This window comes from Quercus lobata, chromosome 5 (genome assembly GCF_001633185.2).
Source record: "Quercus lobata isolate SW786 chromosome 5, ValleyOak3.0 Primary Assembly, whole genome shotgun sequence".
NCBI lineage: Eukaryota > Viridiplantae > Streptophyta > Magnoliopsida > Fagales > Fagaceae > Quercus > Quercus lobata.
Window position 1 is genome coordinate 84,758,482 of NC_044908.1, and position 25,859 is coordinate 84,784,340.

At 33.8% G+C, this 25,859-nt stretch overlaps 3 protein-coding genes and 1 non-coding gene across 4 annotated transcripts; 2 read left to right on the forward strand and 2 right to left on the reverse strand.

Moving 5' to 3' along the window:
- Positions 1 to 258: 258 nt before the first annotated feature.
- LOC115988872 (receptor kinase-like protein Xa21) lies at positions 259 to 3,906 on the forward strand. The gene is made up of 3 exons (XM_031112499.1): positions 259 to 3,122; positions 3,248 to 3,646; positions 3,734 to 3,906. Exons 1-2 carry the CDS (start codon positions 425 to 427, stop codon positions 3,619 to 3,621), a joined length of 3,072 nt encoding a protein of 1,023 aa, XP_030968359.1. The 5' UTR covers positions 259 to 424; the 3' UTR covers positions 3,622 to 3,646; positions 3,734 to 3,906.
- A 7,477-nt stretch (positions 3,907 to 11,383) lies between these two features.
- On the forward strand, positions 11,384 to 23,349 carry LOC115991674 (V-type proton ATPase catalytic subunit A). Its single transcript, XM_031115508.1, has 20 exons — positions 11,384 to 11,706; positions 13,387 to 13,513; positions 14,130 to 14,185; positions 14,264 to 14,320; positions 14,491 to 14,602; positions 14,698 to 14,735; positions 14,865 to 14,966; positions 16,419 to 16,475; positions 16,575 to 16,646; positions 16,731 to 16,832; positions 16,924 to 16,986; positions 17,084 to 17,216; positions 18,036 to 18,142; positions 19,111 to 19,305; positions 20,166 to 20,252; positions 20,363 to 20,467; positions 20,917 to 21,014; positions 21,129 to 21,207; positions 22,771 to 22,859; positions 22,951 to 23,349. Exons 1-20 carry the CDS (start codon positions 11,629 to 11,631, stop codon positions 23,063 to 23,065), a joined length of 1,872 nt encoding a protein of 623 aa, XP_030971368.1. The 5' UTR covers positions 11,384 to 11,628; the 3' UTR covers positions 23,066 to 23,349.
- Positions 23,350 to 24,503: 1,154 nt separating this feature from the next.
- Positions 24,504 to 24,938, reverse strand: LOC115991344 (AAA-ATPase At3g50940-like). Its single transcript, XM_031115049.1, has one exon. It carries the CDS (start codon positions 24,936 to 24,938, stop codon positions 24,504 to 24,506), a length of 435 nt encoding a protein of 144 aa, XP_030970909.1.
- Positions 24,939 to 25,561: 623 nt separating this feature from the next.
- Positions 25,562 to 25,635, reverse strand: TRNAN-GUU. The gene has a single exon. It is a non-coding gene; the product is annotated as a tRNA-Asn (tRNA).
- Positions 25,636 to 25,859: the final 224 nt, after the last annotated feature.

The following is a 25,859-nucleotide window of genomic DNA, read 5'->3' on the forward strand; positions in this document are numbered from 1 at the left end:
CAATCTAGACGAACTATCGTCGTTAGTGGTTTACTTTTTTCCGGTGTGCGCGAGGAAACGGTATAACAACTAACAAGTAACATTCGCGTTATATGATCACCCCACTATCCCTGTCTATTCTCTCATCACTCAAGACCTTAGTGCTGCAACTTGTCTATTGCTTTGACCTCATTTAGTCAAACACAACGCAAAACTTGCTCATTAAATAGAATCAGCAAGGAAGAGGATCTTATTCACTTCCAAGCCATCCTTCTCTTATGACCCACTACTCACTTCGCCATCCAAAATCTAATTCTACTTTTTCATCATTCAAGTCCCTAGTTCTGCAACATTTTTCTACTGCTTCAACCTCATTTACTCAAACACAACCCAGAACTTGCTTATTAAATTGAATCAGCAAGGAAGTGGATCTTCACTTGTAGCAATGAGAACGAGACTTCTGTGCTCAATTCACTTCCTAGCCATCCTTCTCTTGTTCAATGTAAACTCAACTCTTGCTGTCTTATCTAGCAATAGTGGCACCTCTAGTTATTTTGGTGGGAATGAGACAGATTATCAGGCTTTGTTGGCCTTCAAGACAAAGATAACACAAGACCCTGGAAAAGTTTTGAGCTCGTGGAATGATTCTCTCCATTTCTGCCAATGGGAAGGTATAACGTGTGGCCGCAAGCATAGAAGAGTCACTGTATTAAACCTTACGTCCAGAGGATTGGTGGGTTCCTTGTCTCCACACATCGGCAACCTCAGCTTCGTGAGGGAAATCATTCTCTCGAACAACACCATTGGAGGCAAGATTCATAATGAAGTTGGTCGTCTATTCAGGTTGCAAGTATTGAGATTGACTAACAACTCCTTCCAAGGAGAAATTCCTGCAAACCTTTCCCATTGCTCCAACCTCAAGTACCTTAGGGTCGGTCTTAATAACCTTTCAGGGTCAATCCCAATGGAGTTTGCTTCTTTGTCAAAGCTAGTAGAATTTTCTGCTCACTTAAACCATCTCACTGGAGAAATCCCACCTTTCATTGGAAATCTTAGCTCTCTCCAAACTTTATCTGTAGTCTATAATGTCTTGGGAGGACAGATTCCAAGTGCCTTAGGTCAACTAAGAAGCTTAGAACATCTTGCACTGGGTGGAAATAAACTCTCGGGTTTGATTCCTTCGTCTTTGCATAATCTTTCATCTATAATTGATTTTTCAGTGGGTGGAAATGAGCTTAGTGGAAGTCTTCCCACAGACTTATTCCTCAACCTTCCCCATCTCCAATGGCTTCAAATTGCTGCAAACCAATTTACTGGGTCTCTTCCAACCTCATTATTTAATGCTTCAGAGCTACAATCCATAGAAGCTGAAGTAAACTATTTTACCGGAAAAGTTGCAGACAATTTTGGAGGCTTACAACGTTTGGAAAAGTTACTTATTAATGTAAATAATTTAGGAAGCGGAGATGCTGATGAATTGGATTTCTTTAAATCTCTAGTCAACTGTAGCCGTTTGCAGAACTTGATCCTCTCAGAAAATCAATTCAAAGGTATGTTACCAAATGTTTTGGGAAATCTTTCAACCCAACTTGAATTTTTTATGATCAGCAACAATCTTATTTTTGGGGAAATCCCTTCAGGGATAGGTAATTTGATTAGCATGATCCACTTATGGATGGATGGAAACAAATTCACAGGCACAATCCCAAGTGATATTGGTAATCTCCAAAAGTTACAAAGATTATTTTTACATAACAACAAACTCTCAGGAAGGTTACCAATTACCCTTGGAAACCTGTCTTCAATAAGTGTCATGCATTTAGAAAATAACATATTGCAAGGAACTATCCCATCAAGTATAGGAAAGTGCAAAAATCTGAATTTGTTAAATCTATCTCAAAACAATCTTAGTGGCCCCATTCCAAAACAACTCTTTGCAATTTCCTCCTTGTCAAATTCACTTAATTTAGCTCGAAACTTTTTAATTGGATCATTACCATCAGAGGTTGGCAATCTTATCCATTTAGCAGAATTGGACATATCTGAGAACAAGTTGTCTGGTGAAATTCCAAGTAGCCTTAGCTCCTGCACCAGCCTTAAGTACCTTTACATGGAAGGCAATTTCTTTCAGGGAGTAATTCCAACATCTTTGAGTACTTCAAGAGGTATTCAAGTTATGGATCTTTCTCGAAACAAGTTGTCAGGTCAAATTCCAAATTTCTTGGATAAACTTTCCTTGAAGAATTTGAATTTATCCTTCAATGATTTTGAGGGAGAGGTTCCAACAAAAGGAGTTTTTGCAAATGCTAGCGCACTATCAATTGTAGGAAACAATAGGCTTTGTGGGGGCATATTGAAACTAAAGTTGCCTAGGTGCTTAACAAAAGAAAAGAAGAAAACGAAGAGGCCTCTTACAATCGAAATTTTAGTTTCAATGGCTTGTGTGATTCTAGCAGTAACCACAGTGTCATTTTTCTTATTTTCTTGGCACAAAAATAGAAGAAGAGAAACCACTTCGGGATCTTACTTGAGAAAATTACTTCTGAAAGTATCTTACCAAATGCTCCTTAAAGCAACTGATGGGTTCTCTACAGCAAATTTAATTGGTATGGGTAGTTTTGGCTCAGTGTATAAAGGCATCCTTGGTGAGGATAGATCAATTGTTGCAGTCAAGGTACTAAATCTTCAACGTAGAGGAGCTTTTAGGAGCTTCATCTCTGAGTGTGAAACCTTGAAAAATATTCGTCACCGAAATCTTGTGAAGATCATAACTTCTTGCTCAAGTGTGGATTTTCATGGTAATGATTTTAAGGCTCTAGTCTATGAGTTCATGCCCAATGGAAATCTAGAAAATTGGTTACATGATTTGGAAAAAGATTTTGGGCAAGTAGAGATACAAAATTTGAACCTTCTTCAAAGAATAAACATTGCCATTGACGTTGCATGTGCACTCGATTATCTACATCACCATTGCCCAGTGCCAGTTGTTCACTGTGATTTAAAGCCAAGTAACATTCTTTTCGACTATGATATGATTGCTCATGTTGGAGATTTTGGACTTGCAAAATTTCTTTTAGAACAAACAAATCTGAAGCAAAGCAGCTCAATTGGAATAAGAGGAACAATTGGGTACACTCCTCCAGGTAACAACAATTTATTGAAATTTTCATTTGTTAACATATATTTTCCCACATTTAATGTGATTACTTTTTGAGTTCCTAAATTTTAATGTGACTGTATTACCTATATCAAACATTTTGAATGGCAGAGTACGGTTTAGGAAGTGAAGTGTCAACTAAAGGGGATGTCTATAGTTATGGAATCTTATTGTTGGAGATGATAACAGGAAAGAGACCTACAGATAGTATGTTTGATGGAGGCTTGAATCTTCACAACTACGCTAGCATAGCCTGGCCTAACTGTGTATTGGAGATTGCGGACCCAAAACTTTTAAACAATAATGATGAAGTAATTGGCAATCACAATTGCACCCCAACAAATAGAACGAATGAGTGTTTGATATCCATGGTGAAGCTTGGCTTGGCATGCTCTATGGAGTTGCCACAAGAACGATGGGACATTAGCAAGGCCATCTCTGAGTTGCAATTGGTCAGGGACATTCTTCTTGGCGCTGGGATTTAATGCAACATGCTTGGCCATACGGAAGGTCAAAAATCAAACTTGTCTCCCTCTTAATGTTGGTATTAAATTCTTTACTTACTTTGACTTTTCCTCTTTATGTTTTCTATTGCAGGCTCATAAAGTTTTACAATGGAAGGAAGAACTTTTTGGCCTGCTTAATAAACATGCTTATGGTTTACTGAGAAGTACTCTGCGTAGTGCTTATATTACTCATCTTACATATGTATATTATATGTAACTCCAAATAAATTGATATTATGCTTGGAAAAGTAATTATATATCTAATTTCATTTGCAGTTGTAATATTTAAAGCCAACATATAAGTGTAGGATTATATCTCCTTAAAGAGAATTTTATGTGGCCCACATCTGAGTGAAGATGAAACTCATGTCTTAAGTTTCCTATTTGTGAAAGTTACATGTTAGATGTAACATCCTTTAGTAACTCTCAAATGGTGTAACCCATTTGGTTAATAAACACCATGAAGTTACAACTTTTAAACTCCTTGATGGAAGGAGAGTTATGGAAATCTTCATTTAAAAGGGTCCCTAGTCTAGCCTATGTATATAGCCTGTCTCCATCAAAAGGATATATGTAAAGTAAAGGTCATAGACTAGAAGACACCTTTTATAAACACTATTATCATATAGTGAGTCTTCTTTTTCTCTAAACACTTAAACAACTATGGCTGAAGGTATGTGTATGTTATTTTGTTTCCGCTGCACTCTAAATTTTGTCTTACATTTGGTATCAGAGCCATCCTTCATGCTATGTTGTTTAGTGATTTTAGTTTGAGAAATTTCTATTATTTCCAATCATGGTATATTTTTGTACCATTTATGGTTAAAGTTTGTATGCACTAATTTAATTTTGGGATGAAATTTAAGTTGTGCTGGATGCAAATATAGAGCATGTATACTTTAAATCCTAGAGAACAAGCTTTGTTTTGCATCTTTATTGGTATTTTCGTAATGAATTACCATTGAGTTTTGAGATTTGAAGAATCAATTTGAAATCCATAAGATTATTAACTATATAGAACTACATAGGTTCAAAGGTAAATATGTTATATCAATTTGTTTTTTCATTACATTTGTGACTCAATGACATTGTTTTCTCTAAAATTGTCCACGTATTGTGTATTACAAAATGCTAATGTGCACCAGTAGGTAATTCAACTATTTGGAATTGTTAATATTAAAGTGTTCATAGATTTGATTTTGATTTTGATATTCATCAAGTGCTCATCCAAGTATTTAAGTTTGTTTCCTGGATATAAAATCTTAATTATTTGGAAAATAATTTGTAACAGTATGGTGGCTCATATGACAAACAGGCCTCAATAATTTGTACAATTTTCAATTGTAAATTGCTTTAGAGACAATTTTTTGTGGATCAATATATTTGGCATGATAAAACAAATGATCCTTATATTTTGGAAACCATAACTTTTTACAATAAATTATGGGGATAAATGTGTTGCATGTAAGTTTGAAATTATTTCATAAAGTTTATTGTTACACTTACATATGAGATTTGGATCATTCAAGTGAGTAATTTATTTAAGTGCATTTTAGGTTTCTTTGCACTTATCATGTATTTAAGTATTAATTCATGTCATTTTAGAGTGCATATTGTCATGATCAATATTAGGATTGGTTGATCTTTATGATGCTATTTGAAGTGGTGAATATCAAAATGACATGGGAGTGGCCATAGCATCCTAAGCCATGATGATAATCACATCAAGAAATTTTTACAAGACTTCATTAGGTACAAAGGCATCTAAGTGGCAATTAATTCATGAAGATAATGACTTGGCCTCATAGGGAGGTTATTATTTTTATGATTTAATTGGAATAAAATGGTGAATATAGCATTAAGATGAGATTTTTCCTAGGCCCATAGGTATGGAAAATTTGATTCTTAGTGTTTATATTTACTAGTTTTATGAATAAAGTTTTATAGTAAATTCATGCATGATGCACCTCTGCCCATAGGAAGGTCGAATTTACTACTAAATTAACATTGGTTAATTTAGAATTAAAGTTTAAGATTCATAGCATTAAAGTTTATATTCTTTGGGTTTGTGGATCTATGTTTTGGTACTCATGTGGATGAATCACCCATCTCATTGAATAAAATATGTTAAAATGAGAATTAAGTACAAGGGTGGGAGTGATCTAATTGCTCAAGAGTAAAACTTGGGAATTTATTCCTTTAAGGTAAAGGTTTTGTGAAAGCTATTTATATTAGTTTACAAGATCCATTAAGGTTTGACTCCCAATAAAAGTTTTATATTGCAAAATTTAGGCATATAAGCACCCTACTAATGGTATATAAAGGTACACCAACTTTGTTGTGCCATTTGGTTTTACTGGGCACATTGTTAATCAGTGAATATACCTTAAGATCAGTGGGAGTAAATGCATTATTTTTACGCCTAAATATGTGACATACTACTTGGAAGTAGTGATTTTATTTTGTCATGTAAGACATCCTACATGCTATGAAGCTATAAGACAGGCATTATGGATAGGTCTTAAGGTTGTTGATTTTATGATGAGACCTTTAAAGATTTTTTCAAAGATAACTCGGCTATAATTTTCTTCTCTGAGGACAATGAATGTGAAAGCCGAAATAAACATATCGACATAAAGTAACTCAGTCTAAGAGAGAGTTTTAAGAAATTGAAAGTGTCCATTGTGTTAAAATTACTGAGCTAATATTTGTTAATTTCATAACTAAAGGTTTGCCGACAAAGCAGTATAAAAGTCTTTTGGACGTATGGAACCTGTTAGCTCATTTAGTGTTTAATTTCTCTCTAATTATTCTATGTTTTGGACACATATTTGGTTATTTTTGGAGAAGAAAATATATGATTTTTATTTTGTGCACATAAAGTATATATATATATATATAAAGTTTATTTAATCCATGGTGATAAATAAAGAACAGTATATCTGTGGGGATGTTTAGAGGAGGACCCGAATGGCTAATAGGTAGTCCATTCATAAAGAATTAATGGCCCATAAAGTACTCACGTAAATATTACCATACATTGTAATACATGGAAGGAAGTACTCATTATAATTAAGGGTATTACCGCCATGATTCATGTATTGGATTCTTTATTTGAGTGGGAGCATTTCACAACTAGTGACATGGATAATATCATGGCTATAGCATAATGATAATCACTTATTGAGTTATTTAAATTTCATGTGGGCCAAGTGGGAGAATGTAGGATTATATCTCCTTAAAGAGAATTTTATGTGGCCCACATCTGAGTGAAGATGAAACTCATGTCTTAAGTTTCCTATTTGTGAAAGTTACATGTTAGATGTAACATCCTTTAGTAACTCTCAAATGGTGTAACCCATTTGGTTAATAAACACCATGAAGTTACAACTTTTAAACTCCTTGATGGAAGGAGAGTTATGGAAATCTTCATTTAAAAGGGTCCCTAGTCTAGCCTATGTATATAGCCTGTCTCCATCAAAAGGATATATGTAAAGTAAAGGTCATAGACTAGAAGACACCTTTTATAAACACTATTATCATATAGTGAGTCTTCTTTTTCTCTAAACACTTAAACAACTATGGCTGAAGGTATGTGTATGTTATTTTGTTTCCGCTGCACTCTGAATTTTGTCTTACAATAAGATGTCTTTTTCACTTCTCATTCCCATCACTAATCGAATGGACAAAGTGGCAAGTGGGATTCCAATCTGGTTGCTATTTTGAATTTTCGATAACCTTAGCTATACTGATACTACAATTCACATAACATAAGTAATGATGCTTTTATTTGATAGAAATGATACCATATGTTGCATTGCAATTGATAGAATTTTTTTTTTTTTAGAAGAAATTGAGAGACGTGATTGTTAACACAAATCTATCTATATGTATATAAAAGTAAGGATCTTATGTGTTAGAGCATGTGATTCTTGTTGGGTTTCACATGTATGTGAAGTCTCACATTAAATAAAGATGAAAATAATGATTAGTTCTTTTGCCTTAGTGTGTCTCTATATATTGTATTAATTACTCAAGGAGTCTCTCCAAAATGTTTATCTCCCAAAAATTTGATCTTGTGAGATATTCTTTTATTTAGACTTCCATCTTATCTTTTAATTAGTTGATTTATTAAACCTTTCACTAAGCAAAAGTTATAATGAATTATTTTATTTTATTTTATTTATTTATTTATATTCAATAATAAATAGTTTTTTTTATAGGATTCAATAATAACTATTTATATATATCATTTGCAGCAACCAATAATAAAAAATTCCCAAAATAAATAATGAATATATTGTGCACCATAAATGACTTGTCACATGAAAATACCAAGTATGCAAACTAACATATTGACTAATAAATGATCAAAATAAAATGTGTCTTTGGATTAAGATCCTCTAAAGTTCTTAGATTACTCTACCATATAGAATTCTTTAAATTCCCACCTTCCTTTTAAAATAAAAGGCTAGGATTCTGCCATATAATCAATCCCCTGTCATAACCGTTATTTAAAGCTATCAAAAAAAAAAAAAAAACTCAAATTTATTCACCTTACCAAAATATGAGGAAAATATTATCAGAAGGAAATCACCACCGTTGACGGCAGTGGACCTGATGGATTTGCAAAAGAAAGTAAATAAAGTAAGAGACTTTGTGCAATTAGAATATTATTTATGTTCATTTCCAAGAGAAGGGGAGCATCATTTCGAAGGAATTTGTAAGCATTATATTTGTCCAGAGTTTATTACTGGTTTGTTCTGTGTATCCATGTTACTTTAAATAAATAACAATAAAATTATTATTAGTATTGTTTTTCACATAATCAAAGTTATTATCAGCACTACAAGTCTGCATTTCACTAGTCTATTTGGGATCCGTTTATTTTATTGAAACTGAAAACTTTTTGTTGAAAGTACTGTAAAAAAAGGTAAAAGTTAGTTGAAATAATATAGTGGGACCCATAAATAATATCAAAAAATGCAGTAAAACCCATAAATAGTAGCAAAAATAAGTTGAATAGTCAAATAAGTTGGCAAAATTAATCATGCCAAACGGACACGTATATGATCCTACCTTCTGTTTAAATCCTTTGGTATTTTGAAGTTGAATGCAAATATAAAATTTATAATCATTTACTAAACATGAGTTTTTGGGGAGCATAAAAAGAAATGTAAGATATTTTGTATTTTAAAACATTCTTTATCTTTAGAATTTTTTTTTCTTCCCATAAAAAAAAAAAAAATCAAAGAATTGGGTTTTTTCTCTAAAAAAAATTGTTGATTTAAAATAAAATTCAATTAAAATCTTGATTCTGTTGGTTCAACTGAAAGATTATCAGTAGTACATATATGCATAGGAAGATCCTACAAGATGATTGTGGAATTTTCAAATATTAAATATAATAATTTGCTTTTCAAAAATAAATAAGTAAATTGATTATTGAAAAACCTAGTCCCAATTCAAATTATCCTTGCTAATTAAGAAAAATTCCATTTAAATAATAAACCCAGTACCAATTGATATAACTTTTGAAAATACCAAAAATCAGAATAAAAGTGGATTTTTTTTTTTTTCCTGAAAATTGGAGTCAAAGTGCCATACTTCACCGGGTCTTGAATTGATGTGTTGATTTGAGCCCACTATAAGTAGATTAGTACTCTGATAGTCTGATGGGTCAGATTGGCAATCTGATTTCAGGCCTTAAAAAAAATCTTTATTTGTCCAATTTTTCTCTTAGCTGAAAATGTTCCCTAAGTTTTTAGAAATCTTTAAAAAAAAAATCATAAATAAAGGAATCACAAAGAAAAGGGAACCACTTTGGACAATTTTAGAATTCTCTCACGTAAAAGTTTTGAAATTAATTTAAAAAGACTTCAATCTCACCTTCGTCAAACCCCTTCAAAGGCCATGAAATTGGCTTCAACATTTCCTAAGCACCACCTTTCCACCATTCAAAAGAAATGTCTTAATGTGGTGTATTAAATTTATTTCTTGAGGTTGATGGTGGCGGTGAGTTATGGTTTATTATATTTATTTTATTAGTTTGTTTATACTATTTTAATGTGGTGTATGTTAAAATAGAAACTTTGATATTTGGTGTATTGTAAAGTGTATTGTTAAAATAGATAAAATAAGTTTTTGAGTTGCTAAACGCTAAATTTTTTAGCTCTCTTATTGTAAATGCTCTAACCCATCAATGATTTTTATGCAATCACAAGGACAAAATCCTTCAAAAACACAGCCACAAAATTCATCACCCTCAATACTCATTTCATCATAAAAACCATATTTTTCACAAACACAAAAAGTATAGAAACTATCTCCAAACATCAAAAACGAGATTAACCACCCATTGAATGAGCTTAATGGAACTGAAAGTAATAAATATCCTATTTTTTGTGCAAATTTTCTCCAATATGAAAGTAATACATATTCTGTTTAAATTAATTCTAATTTAAAAATAACAAAATTTAGAGTTTAATTTGTAACATTTGAAATTTCAAAAGATTCAAATCTGTTACAACTCCAACACTATAAGTATAAGGAGTAAAATAAAAGTGAAAATTTTTCCATAAGATTGCCATTTTTTTTCTTTGGTGGTGGTGAAGAAATAGGATTGCTTTCAATAACCACCAAATTTGGCCTTGATTTGTATGGAAAATAACAACAAAGATTGGACTTTCTCTAAAGCAGAAATGGTACATTGTTGTCCATTTGCAAGAGCACCTTCCTTTCTTTAAAGAGAGAGAAATATTTCCCATCAATTACGTGCCCATTAAAGCATTACCTCATCATTATCCCGTATAAATAATGTCATAGCATCAACATATCATGATGGTTGAGTAAAATTTATGGTGTATCTTTATGTTAGAATTTAGAAGTCTATTATACCACTGCGTACTGAATCCTTTTGTCACATAACCATTCTAACTAGAATTAATTATACATAGTGGCATATTGGCTAGATCTAATTATACATAGTGTTGAGTCGGGATTTTTTTTTTTTTTTAAATAGGTTGAGTTGGGATTTTATTGCTAGTTAGCATTTTTCATCAATATGTTGATGTTAGTAAGTTCATCGATTGCAAGGAATATGCTCTCTACTAATTCTACCAGTTAGATTAGTTACTATGCTTCATCCTGACATAAACCATCCAATCTCACTTGTGAAATTGATAAACTTTTTTTACTTCAATATTAATTTGCATATAATTTTTTTATTCAGATAGATACAAACAATGGAAAAGATGGAGATTTGAATTCTAGATATCTCCACTGAAAACACAAAAATGTGTTAATTAAGCTAAAACCTACAAGGCTGTAGTCACTTCACATATATTTAACTGTATAAGTGTTCTCCCTTTATTCATATATTTTATTTTGATATTGAGCTCTTTTAATTTCATTATACATTATGGTAAAAAAAAAAAAAAACCTTATTATACAATAGTCTTTCTAAGAACACAATAAAAATTTTACAACATTCGAAAATTAACAAAGTTTTTCTATAACTCAATACATGTCCATTTATTTATTTATAAGTAATACATGTCCATATATAAAACTATCTACATGTATTATTTAACTAAATTATATAACATGGTAGATAACTAAAAAAAAAAAAACATTCTCAAAAAAAAAGTAGCAAAAAAAAAAAAAAACAAAAAAAAACGACAAACCTCGTGTCCTACTCCTACATTATAATTTTGATAATTTTGATTAATTTCACGACTCACATGCATCATCACTCTCCCCCTCTCTCTCTCTCTCTCTCTCTCTCTCTATCTACATCTCTCTTTTCCTTTTAAGTTTCTGTCGTTTTGTATATAATTCGATCCAAAACCTTTTTCAGAATCGGAAAGAGGGACTTCTCTGTTTCTCGTCGAATCCTCTGTCTGTCTGTCGAGTTTAGTTTAGTAAAACACTCTCTCAGATCTTCAAATTTTCCGATCCCATATTGTTAACAAACACAACACAACCATGCCGGCCGTGTACGGAGCTCGATTGACAACGTTCGAAGATTCGGAGAAAGAGAGCGAATACGGTTATGTCCGAAAGGTCCGTACACAACAATTTTATTTTTTTATTTTATTTTTAATTTGTTTGGGATTGGAACAAATCTGATTTAGTTGTAGATCGGAAAATGCTAAACGGTGCGTTTTTTTTTATTAGATCGTCTGGTCACATTTATTTTAGGTTTTTTTGATTGATCTGAATTGTCATTTTTGGGTTTTATTTTGTATGCTTTTATTAATTCGAATTGGATTGAATTTGAACTTGTTAAGCTTTTTTATTTGATCTAATCATAATCATGATCATGTGACTGACAATCTTAGTTAGTGAGAGTGTTTGAATTGGGAATGAAAATGTGACCGAATTTCGACATGTTGCTGTTTGATACTACCCAGGTCGGCTTTGTTGGTTTGAATGGGTGGATTTTTAGGCCTTTTGGTAACTTGGAACATGCCATGATTATGTTGTTTTTTGATTCGTGGGTATGTTTATTTCCTTGTGTTGTTGATTTGTTGTTAAAGAAATTGCATATGCGATGGACGAAATGCTGATATGGGAGCATGGATGGAAGCACAAAGTTAACATCTTTTTAATTTTTCAGTGAAAAAAAAAATTGCAACTTTTTAAAATTTGAGTGACGATAATTGAGCTTGGACCAAATTATAGGGGATGAGAGCTTCTATCAATCTAGTTTTCAAAGATGTTTATTTCTTTGTGCTGTTGATTATCGTTAAAGAAATTGCATATGTGATAGACGAAATGCTAATACGGTGTCGAATGAATTTAAGGGAAAATGGATGGAGTGATAAAGTTAACATCTTTTTAATTTTTTAGTGAAAAAATTGCAACTTTTTAAATTTGAGTGATGATAATTGAGCTTGGACCAAATTGTAGGGACGAGAGCTTCTATCAATCTCGTTGTCAAGGATGTTTATTTCCTTGTGTTATTGATTGTCGGTAAAGAAATTGCATATTTGATAGACAAAATGCTAACGTGGTGCGTTTAAAAGCTGGTATGGGGTGGAATGAATTTAAGGGAAAATAGATTGAGTGATAAAGTTAACATCTTTTTAATTTTTCAGTGAAAAAATTTCAGCTTTCTATATTATAGGGATGAGAGCTTCTATCAATCTAGTTCTCAAAGTGTTATGAATCTTTTAGACTAATGAAGTATTAGGTTGTCATGTATCTCTTCTTTCACTGTAGTACTTTGAGATGCTTTTTGATAGTTATGCAGTAATTTGAATGAAAGAAGATGAGAGCTATGGTGATCAGTAACTGACTCACTTCATACGTTGAAGTCATTATGAAATCAATTTGTTAACCCATATTATGGTTAATGGGGTTCTGCTTTTATACCTGTGTTTTCCATTCATGAATTAGTTGACCTACAATGGTTAGTGTTGTTGAATTGATGTTGCTGTTACTGCTAGTGTTTCTGTGGGACCTTTTTCTTACTATTATTATTTTTTATTTATCAAAGATCTCAATTGCATCATTTTAATTTGTTCTCTATTGGGTTATGTTTCTTTTGATAATATATTTCTGCTTCAAGTTGCTGGTTTACTAGTTTGGAAATTGGTTAAATTTGCGTGTATTGGATTGACTTATTGGTTGAATTGAATTTTTCTCTAATAATTTATAAATGTAAAGAACTGACAGTGATATCTCAAAAAAAAAAGAAAAAATTGTGTGTTTTTGCACTTACAAAATATAATTTGACAGGTATCCGGACCTGTCGTCATCGCAGATGGCATGGCTGGGGCTGCAATGTATGAGCTTGTCCGTGTTGGGCACGATAATCTTATTGGTGAGATCATTCGGTTGGAAGGAGATTCTGCTACCATCCAGGGTATTTGCTTTTGTCCCAACTCTTTTTGTTTTTTTTTTTTTGGTAATGTTCTTGGCCATCTGAGAAGGTAAACTTTGTCTGCCATGTAGCATTATTTTTCCATATCTCACCTCTGAATAATCTTTCTGCTGTAATTCATTCTTCCTTGCATTATCCTTTGCATTTATGCTCTCTTCTGGTGATTCATGTTGATCTGCCCTGTTGACCAAATAAATAATAATAGCATCATTATCAGCATCATTATTAATATTATTAGCAATGTCAAGACCTCCCGTTGTTTCCAACAGAGACATCTTGGGTTCAAATCTCCCACCCCAACTATCGATGCATAAGAAAATGAAAAAAATAGTGATGACATGGTAAAATCTAAACATCCTTCTTTTTTTACTTATCAAAAAATATATATATCAGAAAATTTTCACTGCTGTAATATGGTCAATAGAGATGCCAAGAGCTTTTGCCCCTCCCTGATGTTTCCAACGGAGACATTCATAATTCTAATCCCCCACCCCCAACTATTCAATTATCCCCAAAAAAAAAAAAAAAAAGAATTGTTGATAGAAGATATGAGAATCATTAGAATTGATGAAAACCCTTGTGCCTATGGTTATTTCAGTTTATGAGGAAACAGCTGGGTTGACAGTGAATGACCCTGTTCTACGGACACACAAGGTGAGTCCACCTTGTCTTTTTCCCACCTTTTCTAATGGTGTTGAAAACATCAGCTAACAAATGCTATGTTGAATACAGCCTTTATCAGTGGAGTTGGGACCTGGAATATTGGGAAATATTTTTGATGGAATTCAGGTTTGTCTGAATTATGCTTGCAACTGTAATCTGATGATTTCTTTGGTTTTTAAATCTCCTATAGGTTTAAGCACCGCTTTTCCTAGCAAGCCTTAAGAATGTTGCCATTGCTGGCAACAAATCAGTTTTTGATTTTGCATTATTTTAATTTTTATATCTAATTGAAACAGAGGCCTTTGAAAACTATTGCAAAAATATCCGGTGATGTCTATATCCCGCGTGGAGTGTCTGTTCCTGCTCTAGACAAAGATATACTTTGGGAATTCCAGCCTAAAAAGATAGGTAATATACGAAAATTTAATCATAGCTGTTAAAAATGATTTTTATTTTGATTTTGTTTGATTGTGGTAGCATCTAATGTCATCCACTGATGGCAGGTGAGGGAGATGCTATAACGGGCGGAGACTTGTATGCTGTAAGTTTTTTAAGATTTGATCTTTGTTTTGTTTTAAAAAATAAACCCTTATTAGAGTAGTACCTCGACTGTTTATTTTCTAGCATTAAGTTTCTCCTAAGGCCTAACATTAAGATTTTTCCAATGCAGAGCGTCATTGAAAACAGTCTAATGCAACATCATGTTGCACTTCCTCCTGATGCAATGGGAAAAATTACTTATATTGCACCACCTGGTCAATATTCGCTGAAGGTTTGTCCATCTAATTTCTTTGGCATGCTATCTTGTGTGCCTTTCTAGCTAGGTTGCACGGACACGCCATTTTTGGCGTCGTGTCGGTGTCGGACACGTGTCGGACACCGGAACGGGTACGACTCGCTAGATTCCGGTGTCCGGCGAGTGTCTCTTTTTTTTTTTTTTTTTTCGCTTCTCCGACACGGCTCCGACACGCCAGCGGTGAAAAAAAAAAGGAAATCACAGATTTTGACTTACCAATAACATTGATTTTGTGAAACAACAAGCCTGAGAAGTCCCGAAACCCACATCTCAAGTTCTCACTTCTCAACCCACCCACCCTCTGCTCTGCCCGTTGCTGCCGCTGCCCTCTGTTCCTCGCCGGAGCTAGATCGGGCCGATCGGCGAGCTCCATCAACGTCGACGCCGTGTTTGTCCCTTCCGATCTCTCTCTCTCTCAGCGTCAGGTCCTACCTCTTTAAGCTTCTCTCTGATTTTTCTTTTTTTTTCAGATATTCGGCCATTTGGTTTGGGTGAATGACTGAATGGGTTAGTGGGTTACTTATAACACGCTTTTTTTTTTTTAATCCCACTCTCACTGTCCCGTTACTGTGTTTCTTTACTCAGCCCGTCAGCCTTTTGTTTTGCCTCAAATTATAATGTTTATTATAAATGGGTCCTGTTAACAAATCTATTTTTGAAAAATTTTTATTAAGAATTAAAATAGTTGTCAAAATTTTTTCAATTTTTGATAAATTTTTTTCAAAATTGGTTTATTATTTTGTACCCTTAGGACACATATTAGTAAAATCCATTATAAATTTAGTGATTTTTGTTTTTGTATGTCCTGCTATAGTTTTATTTATTTATTTATTAAAGTTAAATATTATAGGTGATTTTACTAAAATGAATATTGAAAGTAAAAAATCAGCTCAGTCAGTTGCCTAATTTAAATTCTAGACATAAACATATTTTATGTCTAAAAATATTTAAAAATATGCCTAAATATAAAATTTAATTAATTATTTAACCGCCGTGTCCCCGCCGTGTCGTGTCCTTATTTTTAAAAAATTGGCGTATCCCTGTGTCCGTGTCCGTGTCGTGTCCGTGTCCGTATCCGTGTCCGTGCAACATAGCTTTCTAGTCCATCAGCTTTGTCAAGTTAAAATTTTCTTTCTGAATTATTTGCAATTATTTTGTGACAGTTATAGCTGCATATTTTGTGATATTGGAATGACATTTATGAATATATATATATATATATATATATTTTTGTCAATGTTTATACATTTGTTTGCATCTTTTGGGCTTTTCCCTAGTGTTTCTTGAACTTGAACATGAACTTAAATAGAATCTTAAATAGAATCTGAAACTTATAATTTTAACAAATAAGAGAATAAACTCGAAGCCATGTTTTTGACCTCACACTTTAGCATGCAATTTATTAACTTTTCCTAAATTTATTTGCAGGATACTGTCTTAGAGCTTGAGTTCCAGGGTGTCAAAAAGCAATTTACCATGCTTCAGGTTTCTAACTTTGTTCCCTTGTTTTCACTTTTATGCCTATAGCTTTGTTCTACCATTGATAAACTTATATGTGTTTTGTTGTACTTTACCCATATTCAGACTTGGCCTGTACGTACACCTCGGCCTGTTGCATCAAAACTTTCTGCTGATACCCCTCTGCTTACTGGTCAGGTATATAAATGTCTTGTTGGTTGCTTTATCTATTAATTTTTATTTTGAGAATTGTGCAGGTCTGATGGTTTTGTTTTATTTCAGCGTGTTCTTGATGCCCTTTTCCCCTCAGTTCTTGGTGGGACTTGTGCCATACCTGGGGCTTTTGGTTGTGGCAAAACAGTCATTAGTCAAGCTCTTTCTAAGGTGAACTTGTTGACCTTTAGAGGCTTATTGTGTATATTTTGGATTATATATTTTAATTTTTTGAGTTTCTAACATACCTTTATATGTGCAGTACTCTAACTCTGATACTGTAGTTTATGTTGGTTGTGGAGAACGAGGAAATGAAATGGCAGAGGTCTGTATTTTCTTATGTTGATCATCAATCAATCATTTTTATTTTTATTTTTATTTTTTTTTTGCAGTTGATTAATCAGGTGTTACCAATTTTTCAGGTTCTTATGGACTTCCCTCAATTGACAATGACATTGCCTGATGGCCGTGAAGAATCTGTCATGAAGCGTACAACACTTGTGGCCAACACTTCAAACATGCCAGTGGCTGCGCGTGAGGCTTCAATTTATACAGGTATTTGTATTAGGTCCTGTGCAACCCTAATTAGTTCAGCTTGTTATGGTTTGAACACTGAATAATTTGATGAAATGACCTCTATCATGAATTTTAAATGCATATTCTGCTAATGCATTGCAGTTGAGTTATAGTTATTTTCATTCTGTTTAGTCATCTGGTGTTACAATTGTAGAAATTTTTGAACATGATATTTATCTCCATATTAGATTTGTCCTTTAATTCACTTCATTCTCCCATAACAATGGGTGGAGGGTGAGGCTGTGGATTCAATACCCACTGGATACCTGTGTAACCTACCAATTAAGAAAATATGTTCTTCATGCAATGTATGTCTTAATCCTCTCCTCCTCTGTTAACTTCTGGTGCAATTCGTTTCAAAATTGATGTGAAGATGGGTTTCTAGCATTATATTTATTATATTATTTGAAACAATGAAGTTAGTGCATAATTAATTATACAATTTCAATTTTCTTTCTCTGATCTACTTTGTTTTTGAATTGCTGTTGTAGATGGAAAGATACTTTTTGAACATCGTTGTAATTGTTCTTTAATTATTAAGTATTATGTCTTCCTGTGTATTATATTTTTTTTAATTAATTAATTAGATATATTCCTGACAAGTTCATTTTGCAGTCTGGGTATGTTATGATTCATATTTATACTGCACTTATATGAACATTATTGTGCTATGGAGGACTAAAATTACTTGCATAGGATATGTTCGATGTGGTTGCTTTTGCTGGTCTGGCAAAAGGTAGTCCACTATTTACAGAGGGCTGTGTCATGATAGTTTACAACTTAATCTTGAATTGTCAGGGATCACAATAGCTGAATACTTCAGAGATATGGGATACAATGTCAGCATGATGGCAGATTCAACATCTCGATGGGCAGAAGCATTGCGTGAAATTTCTGGACGGCTGGTTAGTTTTCTCAATTAATTTTAACTCATGTAACAGGAGTTTGTACTCTTGACTTTTTGAAGGAATCAGTTCAATGATTTATGTGCTACATTGATAATGGTTCGTTAATCCCGTGTTGTATGGGTTTTGCTTTTACTATCTCTCTCTCTGTGGCCTTTGCTCTTACAAAGTGGTGAGGAGTGTTCTCTTTCTCAATTTCTGGAGACTAATGTCAAACATCTTCTTGTTGGAGTGAAATCAAGTTTATATTCAGTATTTGTTACTCTGTGATTGGGTTGAGATGTACCTTGCTAGGTGAGGAGTGTTCTATTTCTCAATTTCTGGAGACTAAAGTACATCTTCTTGTTAGAGTGAAATCAAGTTTATATTCAGTTTTTGTTGCTCTGTGATTGGGTTGAGATGTACCTTGCTAGGTGAGGAGTGTTCTCTTTCTTAATTTCTGGAGACTAAAGTACATCTTCTTGTTAGAGTGAAATCAAGTTTATATTCAGTATTTGTTGCTCTGTGATTGGGTTGAGATGTACCTCGCTACTTCTAATGGCGTTCTGTAGGTACTTAGTACTTTTTCTTTTCTAGGTCTTGGTTTGGTGATTGACTCACATGTACTGTTGGATGCATCCTTGAGTCTTTTGCCTTTTGGAGGCAGTATCCATATTCAATTTTGTTAGTCTAATAGGCAGTATATCTTTCAACAGCAAGAGAAGTTGGTATATCTTTCATCAATCTTATGATTAAGTGATTATTGCAATCTTGTCACTGGTATAATTTTTTAGCCTAACTCTCCTCTCTGTTTTTCTTGGAGGTCATAAATATGAGCATGTAGGCCTTTATTTGCCTTATGTTTAATATTTGAAAGTGACTAAAGAAACATGATCTATTGTATTTTATGCACATCTCACTTTGGAGATTGTCATCCCCTCTACTTCCTCAGCCGACTTTAATGGTGTTTGTCTTGATTTCTTACACAGGCAGAAATGCCCGCAGATAGTGGATATCCTGCCTACCTGGCAGCACGTTTGGCCTCATTTTATGAACGTGCTGGTAAAGTAAAATGTCTTGGTAGTCCAGAACGTACTGGTAGCGTCACAATTGTTGGTGCTGTTTCTCCCCCTGGAGGTGATTTCTCAGATCCTGTGACATCTGCAACGCTTGGCATTGTTCAGGTAAAAGATTCTGATATGCTTTCTGCATATCACATATTAATTTCTATGTGCACTAATTCTGGTGGATGGGGTCAGTTGCTTGTAGGTTTTATTGGCTAAAAGCAAGTCCAAAGGGTTCTTCTTTAGAAAGGTTCCTGATGTAATAAAAAAATATAAAACATTCTATGGGCACATTTCTGAAGTTGGGAACTGAGTGTGGTAAATCCACAATTTTGAGTCCAGTATTGCCCTTCATAGGTTGCATTAATTGGATTGGTGCTCCATTGATATTTTTCTATATTATAGCAAGTCAATTTGAGAATTAAGTGTACCTTTCTTTCTTTCTTTTTTTGGTTGAGAAACAAGTGTTAGCCTGAGGTATGCAGAATTTCTTTTTTCATCATCGTGCAGGTGAATGAGTTTTTGGTTTGATTATTATGCAGAACTATCTAATGGTTCATTTGGATGAAGTAGTCAAAGAGAATGGCATTTAAGTTTTTAGTTTAAGTGGCTTGAATAAAGTTGGAATAGTAAAATAATTTTCTTTTGATGATGAAATTCATGGATTGAAGTAACCGTTACTAATCTTTGTATTGGAAATAATTAGGCTTAATATGTTTTTTAAAATATATAACACTAGCTGAATTCATGTGGCTGACCTAATCTTAGTTGTCAAGGATCTATAGCCGACCCCAAATTTTGGGACTAAGGCTTTTGTTGTTGTTGTATTTTATTGGAGCAAAATCCTCAAAAATCAAATCCATTACATGGGATTAAAAATTATATTAAGCAATTTATACTAGCAATTATTATTCCAATACTAGCAACCATTATCTAATCTATCTGCTACTTTATTTGATTGTTCTATTTATTTTTTGCAGGTTTTCTGGGGTTTGGACAAAAAACTTGCCCAGAGGAAACATTTCCCTTCTGTAAACTGGCTTATTTCATATTCAAAGTACTCAGGGGTGTGTTCTTAAACTGTTTCCACATCTTGCTTATCAAATTCATGGTGTAACCTTTTGTGTACAATGATACTAGTCCTATCCATTGATTAGTATGTTTCTCATGTTTCCAGGCATTAGAGTCTTTCTATGATCAATTTGATCCAGATTTTATTAACATCAGGACAAAGGCCCGTGAGGTGCTGCAGAGAGAGGATGACCTGAATGAAATTGTCCAGGTATGTCTTCATTTGTCCTGGTCTTTCTTTTAGTTGGAGATAAAATAATTCTCATCTTTTAACTGTTTATAGACGTGATATAACTAATAAGTGGGGGAATTCTGCTAGCTAAAAGTAATGGGTGACTCAGAGGTCCTTAATCATTAAGATAAAGCTGGACTAATTACCTGACATACACAGTTGTGTAAGTGACATATGGACTTCACCTTTGGATTGATTTTTGGATACAAAGGTATCCTATTGACTGCTATCTGAGTGGTACCACCACCCTACCTAAGTACCTAACCACCTATTTTCGGCTATCTGTACTATAGAGCACAGATCCCAAGCCGGGGTGAAATTAAGTTGAATGTCCATTATTGCTTTCATTTGGAGCAAAGTGTTTCTAGCTAATTTAAATGGTTTCTTCTATTAATTACTTAACACCTATGACTATCTTGTTTTTGCAGCTTGTAGGAAAGGATGCTTTAGCTGAAGGAGACAAGATTACCCTAGAGACTGCTAAGCTTTTGAGGGAAGACTATCTTGCTCAGAATGCTTTTACTCCGTAAGTCTCTGCTTATTAGTCAATCTGTCTAAAATCCATCCTGTAAAAATTAGTTTAATATGACAGAGTAGCCTCTACCTAATCTGATACATGAATTTTGTGTGGCTATGACAGATACGACAAATTCTGCCCTTTCTACAAGTCTGTTTGGATGATGCGCAACATTATCCATTTTTTTAATTTGGCCAATCAGGTAGATTTTTTGTTTGTTTCATTTCTTTTCAATTCCCTTTTACTACTGATCTACCACTTCCATCATGTCTTCATCATTGACTGAAGTTTTTTCTCGCCTGTTTTACCTGACACTATGTTTGGTTGGAGGGATTATAGGGAGGATGGAAAACAATGGGTGGAAAATGGTGTGGAAAACAGTGTTTTCCATTGTTTGGGAAGCAAAGGAAAAAAGAGAGGATGGAAAACCGGGAGAAAATTTTCCTCCCGGGCCCACCAATTTTTTTCCTCCCAAATCGGGAGGAAAACTGTGGAGAGAAAACTGCTCTTACGGTGAAATTACACAAATGCCCTCTCCCACCTACCCTCCTCACAAACACAACGGCTGTTCTGGAATCAAGTAAAAAAAAAAAAAAAACCAGAGACCGAGAGCTGGAGAAAAAAAAGAGAGAAAGCACTTCTTGAATGAGGGAGAAAAAGAAAGAAAAGAAGGGGGAAATAAAGAGATAAGGAAAAACGTGTCTGGAGGAAAAAAAAAAAAAAAAAAAAAAAAACCAGAGAGAGTGAGCTGGAGAAGATGAAGAGAGAATGAGAGTGCTGGATGTTTGCTGGAACGTGTGTGGAGAAAAAGAAAAAGAAGGGGTGGGGATAGAGTTACAACGTGTGTGGTGGAGGAGACAGCATAGAAAAAAAAAAAGAAAAAGAAAAACGTATGGATGAAATGAAAAGATTGAAAAGAGAAATAATATAAAAAATAAAAAATCCTAATTGAGAAATGTTACTACAATATTTTCACAATAAATTTTAAGTAACAGATTGTTATTAGTTAATATTGGTGAGTAAAAAAATAATTTTAGTGGTGGGTTCAAATTAGAACTAGTAACAACTTTTCACATAAATTTTGTTGTGAAAGTATTGCGAAAAATGTTGTGGGCATAACACTTCTTATTGAAAAATATAATAGTTGGTAAATTTTATATTATTTAATGAGTATAAATAAATCTATTTCTTACCTATTATGTAACAAGGGTATAATAGTCAATTTATATAAACTACTTTTTCTATCCTCCCACTTTTCTTTTCAACCAAACAAAAAAGTTTTCCATCCTCTCACTTTTCCATCCCTCCAACCAAACACACACAAGGGAAACTAAATATTTTCCATCCTCCCACTTTTCCACTCCTCCAACCAAATGGATCCTAAGGGTCTCTTTTGTTTCTAGAGAGAGAGAGAATTTTATAAATTGGCTCCCTTAAGGGCAGCAGGGCAAAGAGTTCATTATGTACTCCCCCCTTTTTCATATTTGATATCCTGATTTGAGATCCAAAAGTATCGTAATTCATAAGAGCTAAAGGTTCTCTTACTCCTTAGTGCTTCATTGGGCTCTTGGGAGGATGTAGGAAGCAAATTGAAAGTGAATGGATTTAACATTCCTTTTTCCTCTGTTTTGTTTAATCATTATGCTCTCTCTCTCTCTCTCTCTCTCTCTCTCCTTTTTATTTTTATTTATTTATTTTCTTATAACAACTAATTGGAGCAAGAGTGCAAAATGAGCGTTAATGTAATGCTGCTTGAAATATGCAGGCGGTGGAGAGAGGAGCTGGTATGGATGGTCAAAAGATTTCTTATACCCTTATCAAACATCGATTGGGAGATCTCTTTTACCGTTTAGTGTAAGTAATAATGGTGCTAAAATAAGGGAACATGGTCTATTCATAATGTATGAGAAGCACGTTGTAATCTGCTGATTTATTGGCATCACAGGTCTCAGAAATTTGAGGATCCGGCTGAAGGTGAAGCAGCTCTTGTGGCCAAATTCAATAAGTTATATGACGACCTGACCAATGGTTTCCGCAACCTTGAGGATGAAACTCGGTGATTAAATGTCCTAAATGTATGATTTATTATCAATTGTCAAAGTGGCAGTTATATCCTTGGATTGAGTTTCTGTTTTTCACTTTTGTATGGAGAACTGCTGTGTTGTTAGGTATATCTCTAGCGAATTCACTGCTTGTATGGGATTTGTTTTAGGTGGGGTTTATAGCTATAATTTTTGTTATGTATTCCAATAATTACCTTGTGTTATTTATTGATAAATAAGAAAAGACACACCGTCTTGTTGTTATTGTGTTGAGCAATAAGAGCTGTAGTTTCAGTATTAAAGTGCTTGTGAAGTTGCTCATTTACTTTTCTTTACCATTCATTTTGTTCCTCTGCACTACTCAAATTTTGTTTGTAAAATCTGACAATCTTTTAATTCTGTTAGACGTGGCCTCGGAAGTAGTTATGATTCCTTATGGACTTTTCTTTACTACCACAGTAACTAGGAGAGGGTTTCTATACCTTTCCATAGTTATGAAGCCTAAAGTTATGGTACCATAATACCAATGTTTCTTAAGGAACCATTGGATGCCAATTTCCAACTTTTAGATGAGTCTGGAGGAAGTTATATGATGAAATAACGATGATATTTGTGTGAGAGTCTGAATGGACATGGACAGGGGTTTAAGTGTCCTCTGAAAGACAGTTTCCTTGAATTTGTTCAGAGCATGGTTGGAGGCTAGGACTATGCCATTTAGTATTTTCAATGAAGAACCTCAGGAACCAAAACTCAGGTCAAAAGAAAAACTACCAAAAAAAATTTTCTTGCCCTTTCAGAACTCAGTTTCTGTTTCCCTTATCTTCATCTCGTTAATTATCTTGTCTTGAAGAAAGTTCAAAGAGGCATTGAAGGGAGCCTTCAGGGTCGTTTATTTTCACCAGCTCCTCTGCCACTTCTGGAGTAAACCTCCACCTTCTCTATAAGCCTTTCAATCTGTTCAAAGAGACAATGATGGCGAAGCCGCAGATTGTTAATTGCAAGTTGCTTGAACTCAGAAATGGTGCAATAGGACATGCAAATATGCATGTCCATACGTCCAGGTCATAACAAAGCAGGGTCAAGTCTTTCTCTATGATTAGTTGTGAAGATAATGATGCGTCCATCACCACAACATGACCAAAGACCATCAATAAAATTGAGCAGTCCTGAGAGTGTCAACTGTTGAAAAGAACACTAGTTAGAAAACATATTTCTTCAGACTATGATATAACTCGTAGGAACAAATATGCCTAAATTTTACTTGGTTTAGCCATGATGTTCCCCTGTAGGTTAAACCACCAAGACATATCATTTCAAAGTATGATACAACAAGTATTAGCAAGTAGCAACAAATGCCCCAAATTTTAACTCATTCTAGCCATGATGTTCTCCTAAAGCTTAAACCACCAAGGACTCTCTTACCATTTTCTCTCTTAATCTCAATGAGTTTTGTTAACTAGAGGGCATTGTTACTACTAACCTTATAAGGACAATTTTTAGAAATGGCAGATATTATAATCGCACTAAGTTTACTGTTGCCATGATTCCATGGTTGAGACTTGTAATCCCGATTTTCCAGCTCAATAGAGCAATCGATATCTTCTATAACAAGTATTGATCTGCCAGATATACTGAGTAACAAAGACTTGAGCTGAGAGTTGGAGTGGATGTCAGTTAGATCCAAGTCATAGATGTCAAAGGTTAGGTGATTAGCCATGGCTGCAATCAAGCTTGACTTGCCCGTGCTAGGAGGGCCATATAACAAGTACCCTCCCTCGTTTCCAAGCTTCCCAATTCTTTTGTAGTACTCCTTTCCACTCGAAAATTTGTTCAAATCCTCAATCAATGTCTTCTTGAGCTTTGAGTCCGTAGCAAGGGTCTCAAAAGTCATTGGGTGATTGAGATTGATCACGTTCATTGGTGAGTTAGTTTGGACTATGAAATTTTCTTTTACAGTGGATTGGGTTAGGTTCGGGTCATAAAATTTACAAATTCGCCTAACCCACCTATAGTTAAAATATATTTAAAATTTGAAATATATATTATATAATTTTGGTATTTACTTTTTTGCCCCTCTTCCTAAATAAAACCAAAACTCTAAGTTCTCCTTAAATAATTTGTGTTTGTTTAATGATATGCTGATGATTATTTAATTATAAATTTGCTTTTATTTGTGGTAGTATTATTTTAATGCTCAATTTAATAATAATAATAATAATAATTAAAAAAAAAAAAGCTCTCCAACCCATGAATCCAACCTAATCCAATCCAATCCACATGGGTTGGATTAGACTTTTGTTATGGGTTAGAGTTTTTTTTACCCAATATGGTGGGTTTGGTTAAAAATCTACTCAACTCAACCAAGCTGATGTTAGTTTTTCATTCTACTCCGTGTGGTGAAAGAAATTTGAGCCCAACTTTTGAAAACATAAAGAATTTTGGACTTCCCTTTGGGATTTAAGTTTTTCGGCCCAGAACCCAGTTTTTTTATGGAAGGAAAAAATATTTAAAATCCGCTAGAAGGAGGGCTTGAACCTCCGACCTTGTGGTTAACAGCCACACGCTCTAACCAACTGAGCTATTCCAGCTTTTGTGATTATGCATTCTGTTTTTTATACTTTAGCTTATCCCATAGAGTAGAAAGCCAGAAAGGCAGAACCATGAACTACAACTAGAGTTTAGAAAATAAAGAAAATTTGGGGGGGGGGAGGGGGGAGGGGGTAATTAATGGTTATTGGTTGGAATATTATGGGTGAAAACATATTTAAAAAAAATTACAAAAGGAGCTGGCCAAAAAATATTTATAAATCAT

Excerpts from the sequence above, each read along its gene's own strand:
- LOC115988872 (XM_031112499.1), top strand. The coding sequence starts at position 425 with ATGAGAACGAGACTTCTGTGCTCAATTCACTTCCTAGCCATCCTTCTC. Across the intron at positions 3,123-3,247 it reads AATTGGGTACACTCCTCCAG|AGTACGGTTTAGGAAGTGAA; the intron begins GTAACAACAATT and ends TTTGAATGGCAG.
- LOC115991674 (XM_031115508.1), top strand. The coding sequence starts at position 11,629 with ATGCCGGCCGTGTACGGAGCTCGATTGACAACGTTCGAAGATTCGGAG. Across the intron at positions 16,987-17,083 it reads GAGGAAATGAAATGGCAGAG|GTTCTTATGGACTTCCCTCA; the intron begins GTCTGTATTTTC and ends CCAATTTTTCAG. Across the intron at positions 21,015-21,128 it reads GCTCAGAATGCTTTTACTCC|ATACGACAAATTCTGCCCTT; the intron begins GTAAGTCTCTGC and ends TGGCTATGACAG.
- LOC115991344 (XM_031115049.1), bottom strand. The coding sequence starts at position 24,938 with ATGACTTTTGAGACCCTTGCTACGGACTCAAAGCTCAAGAAGACATTG.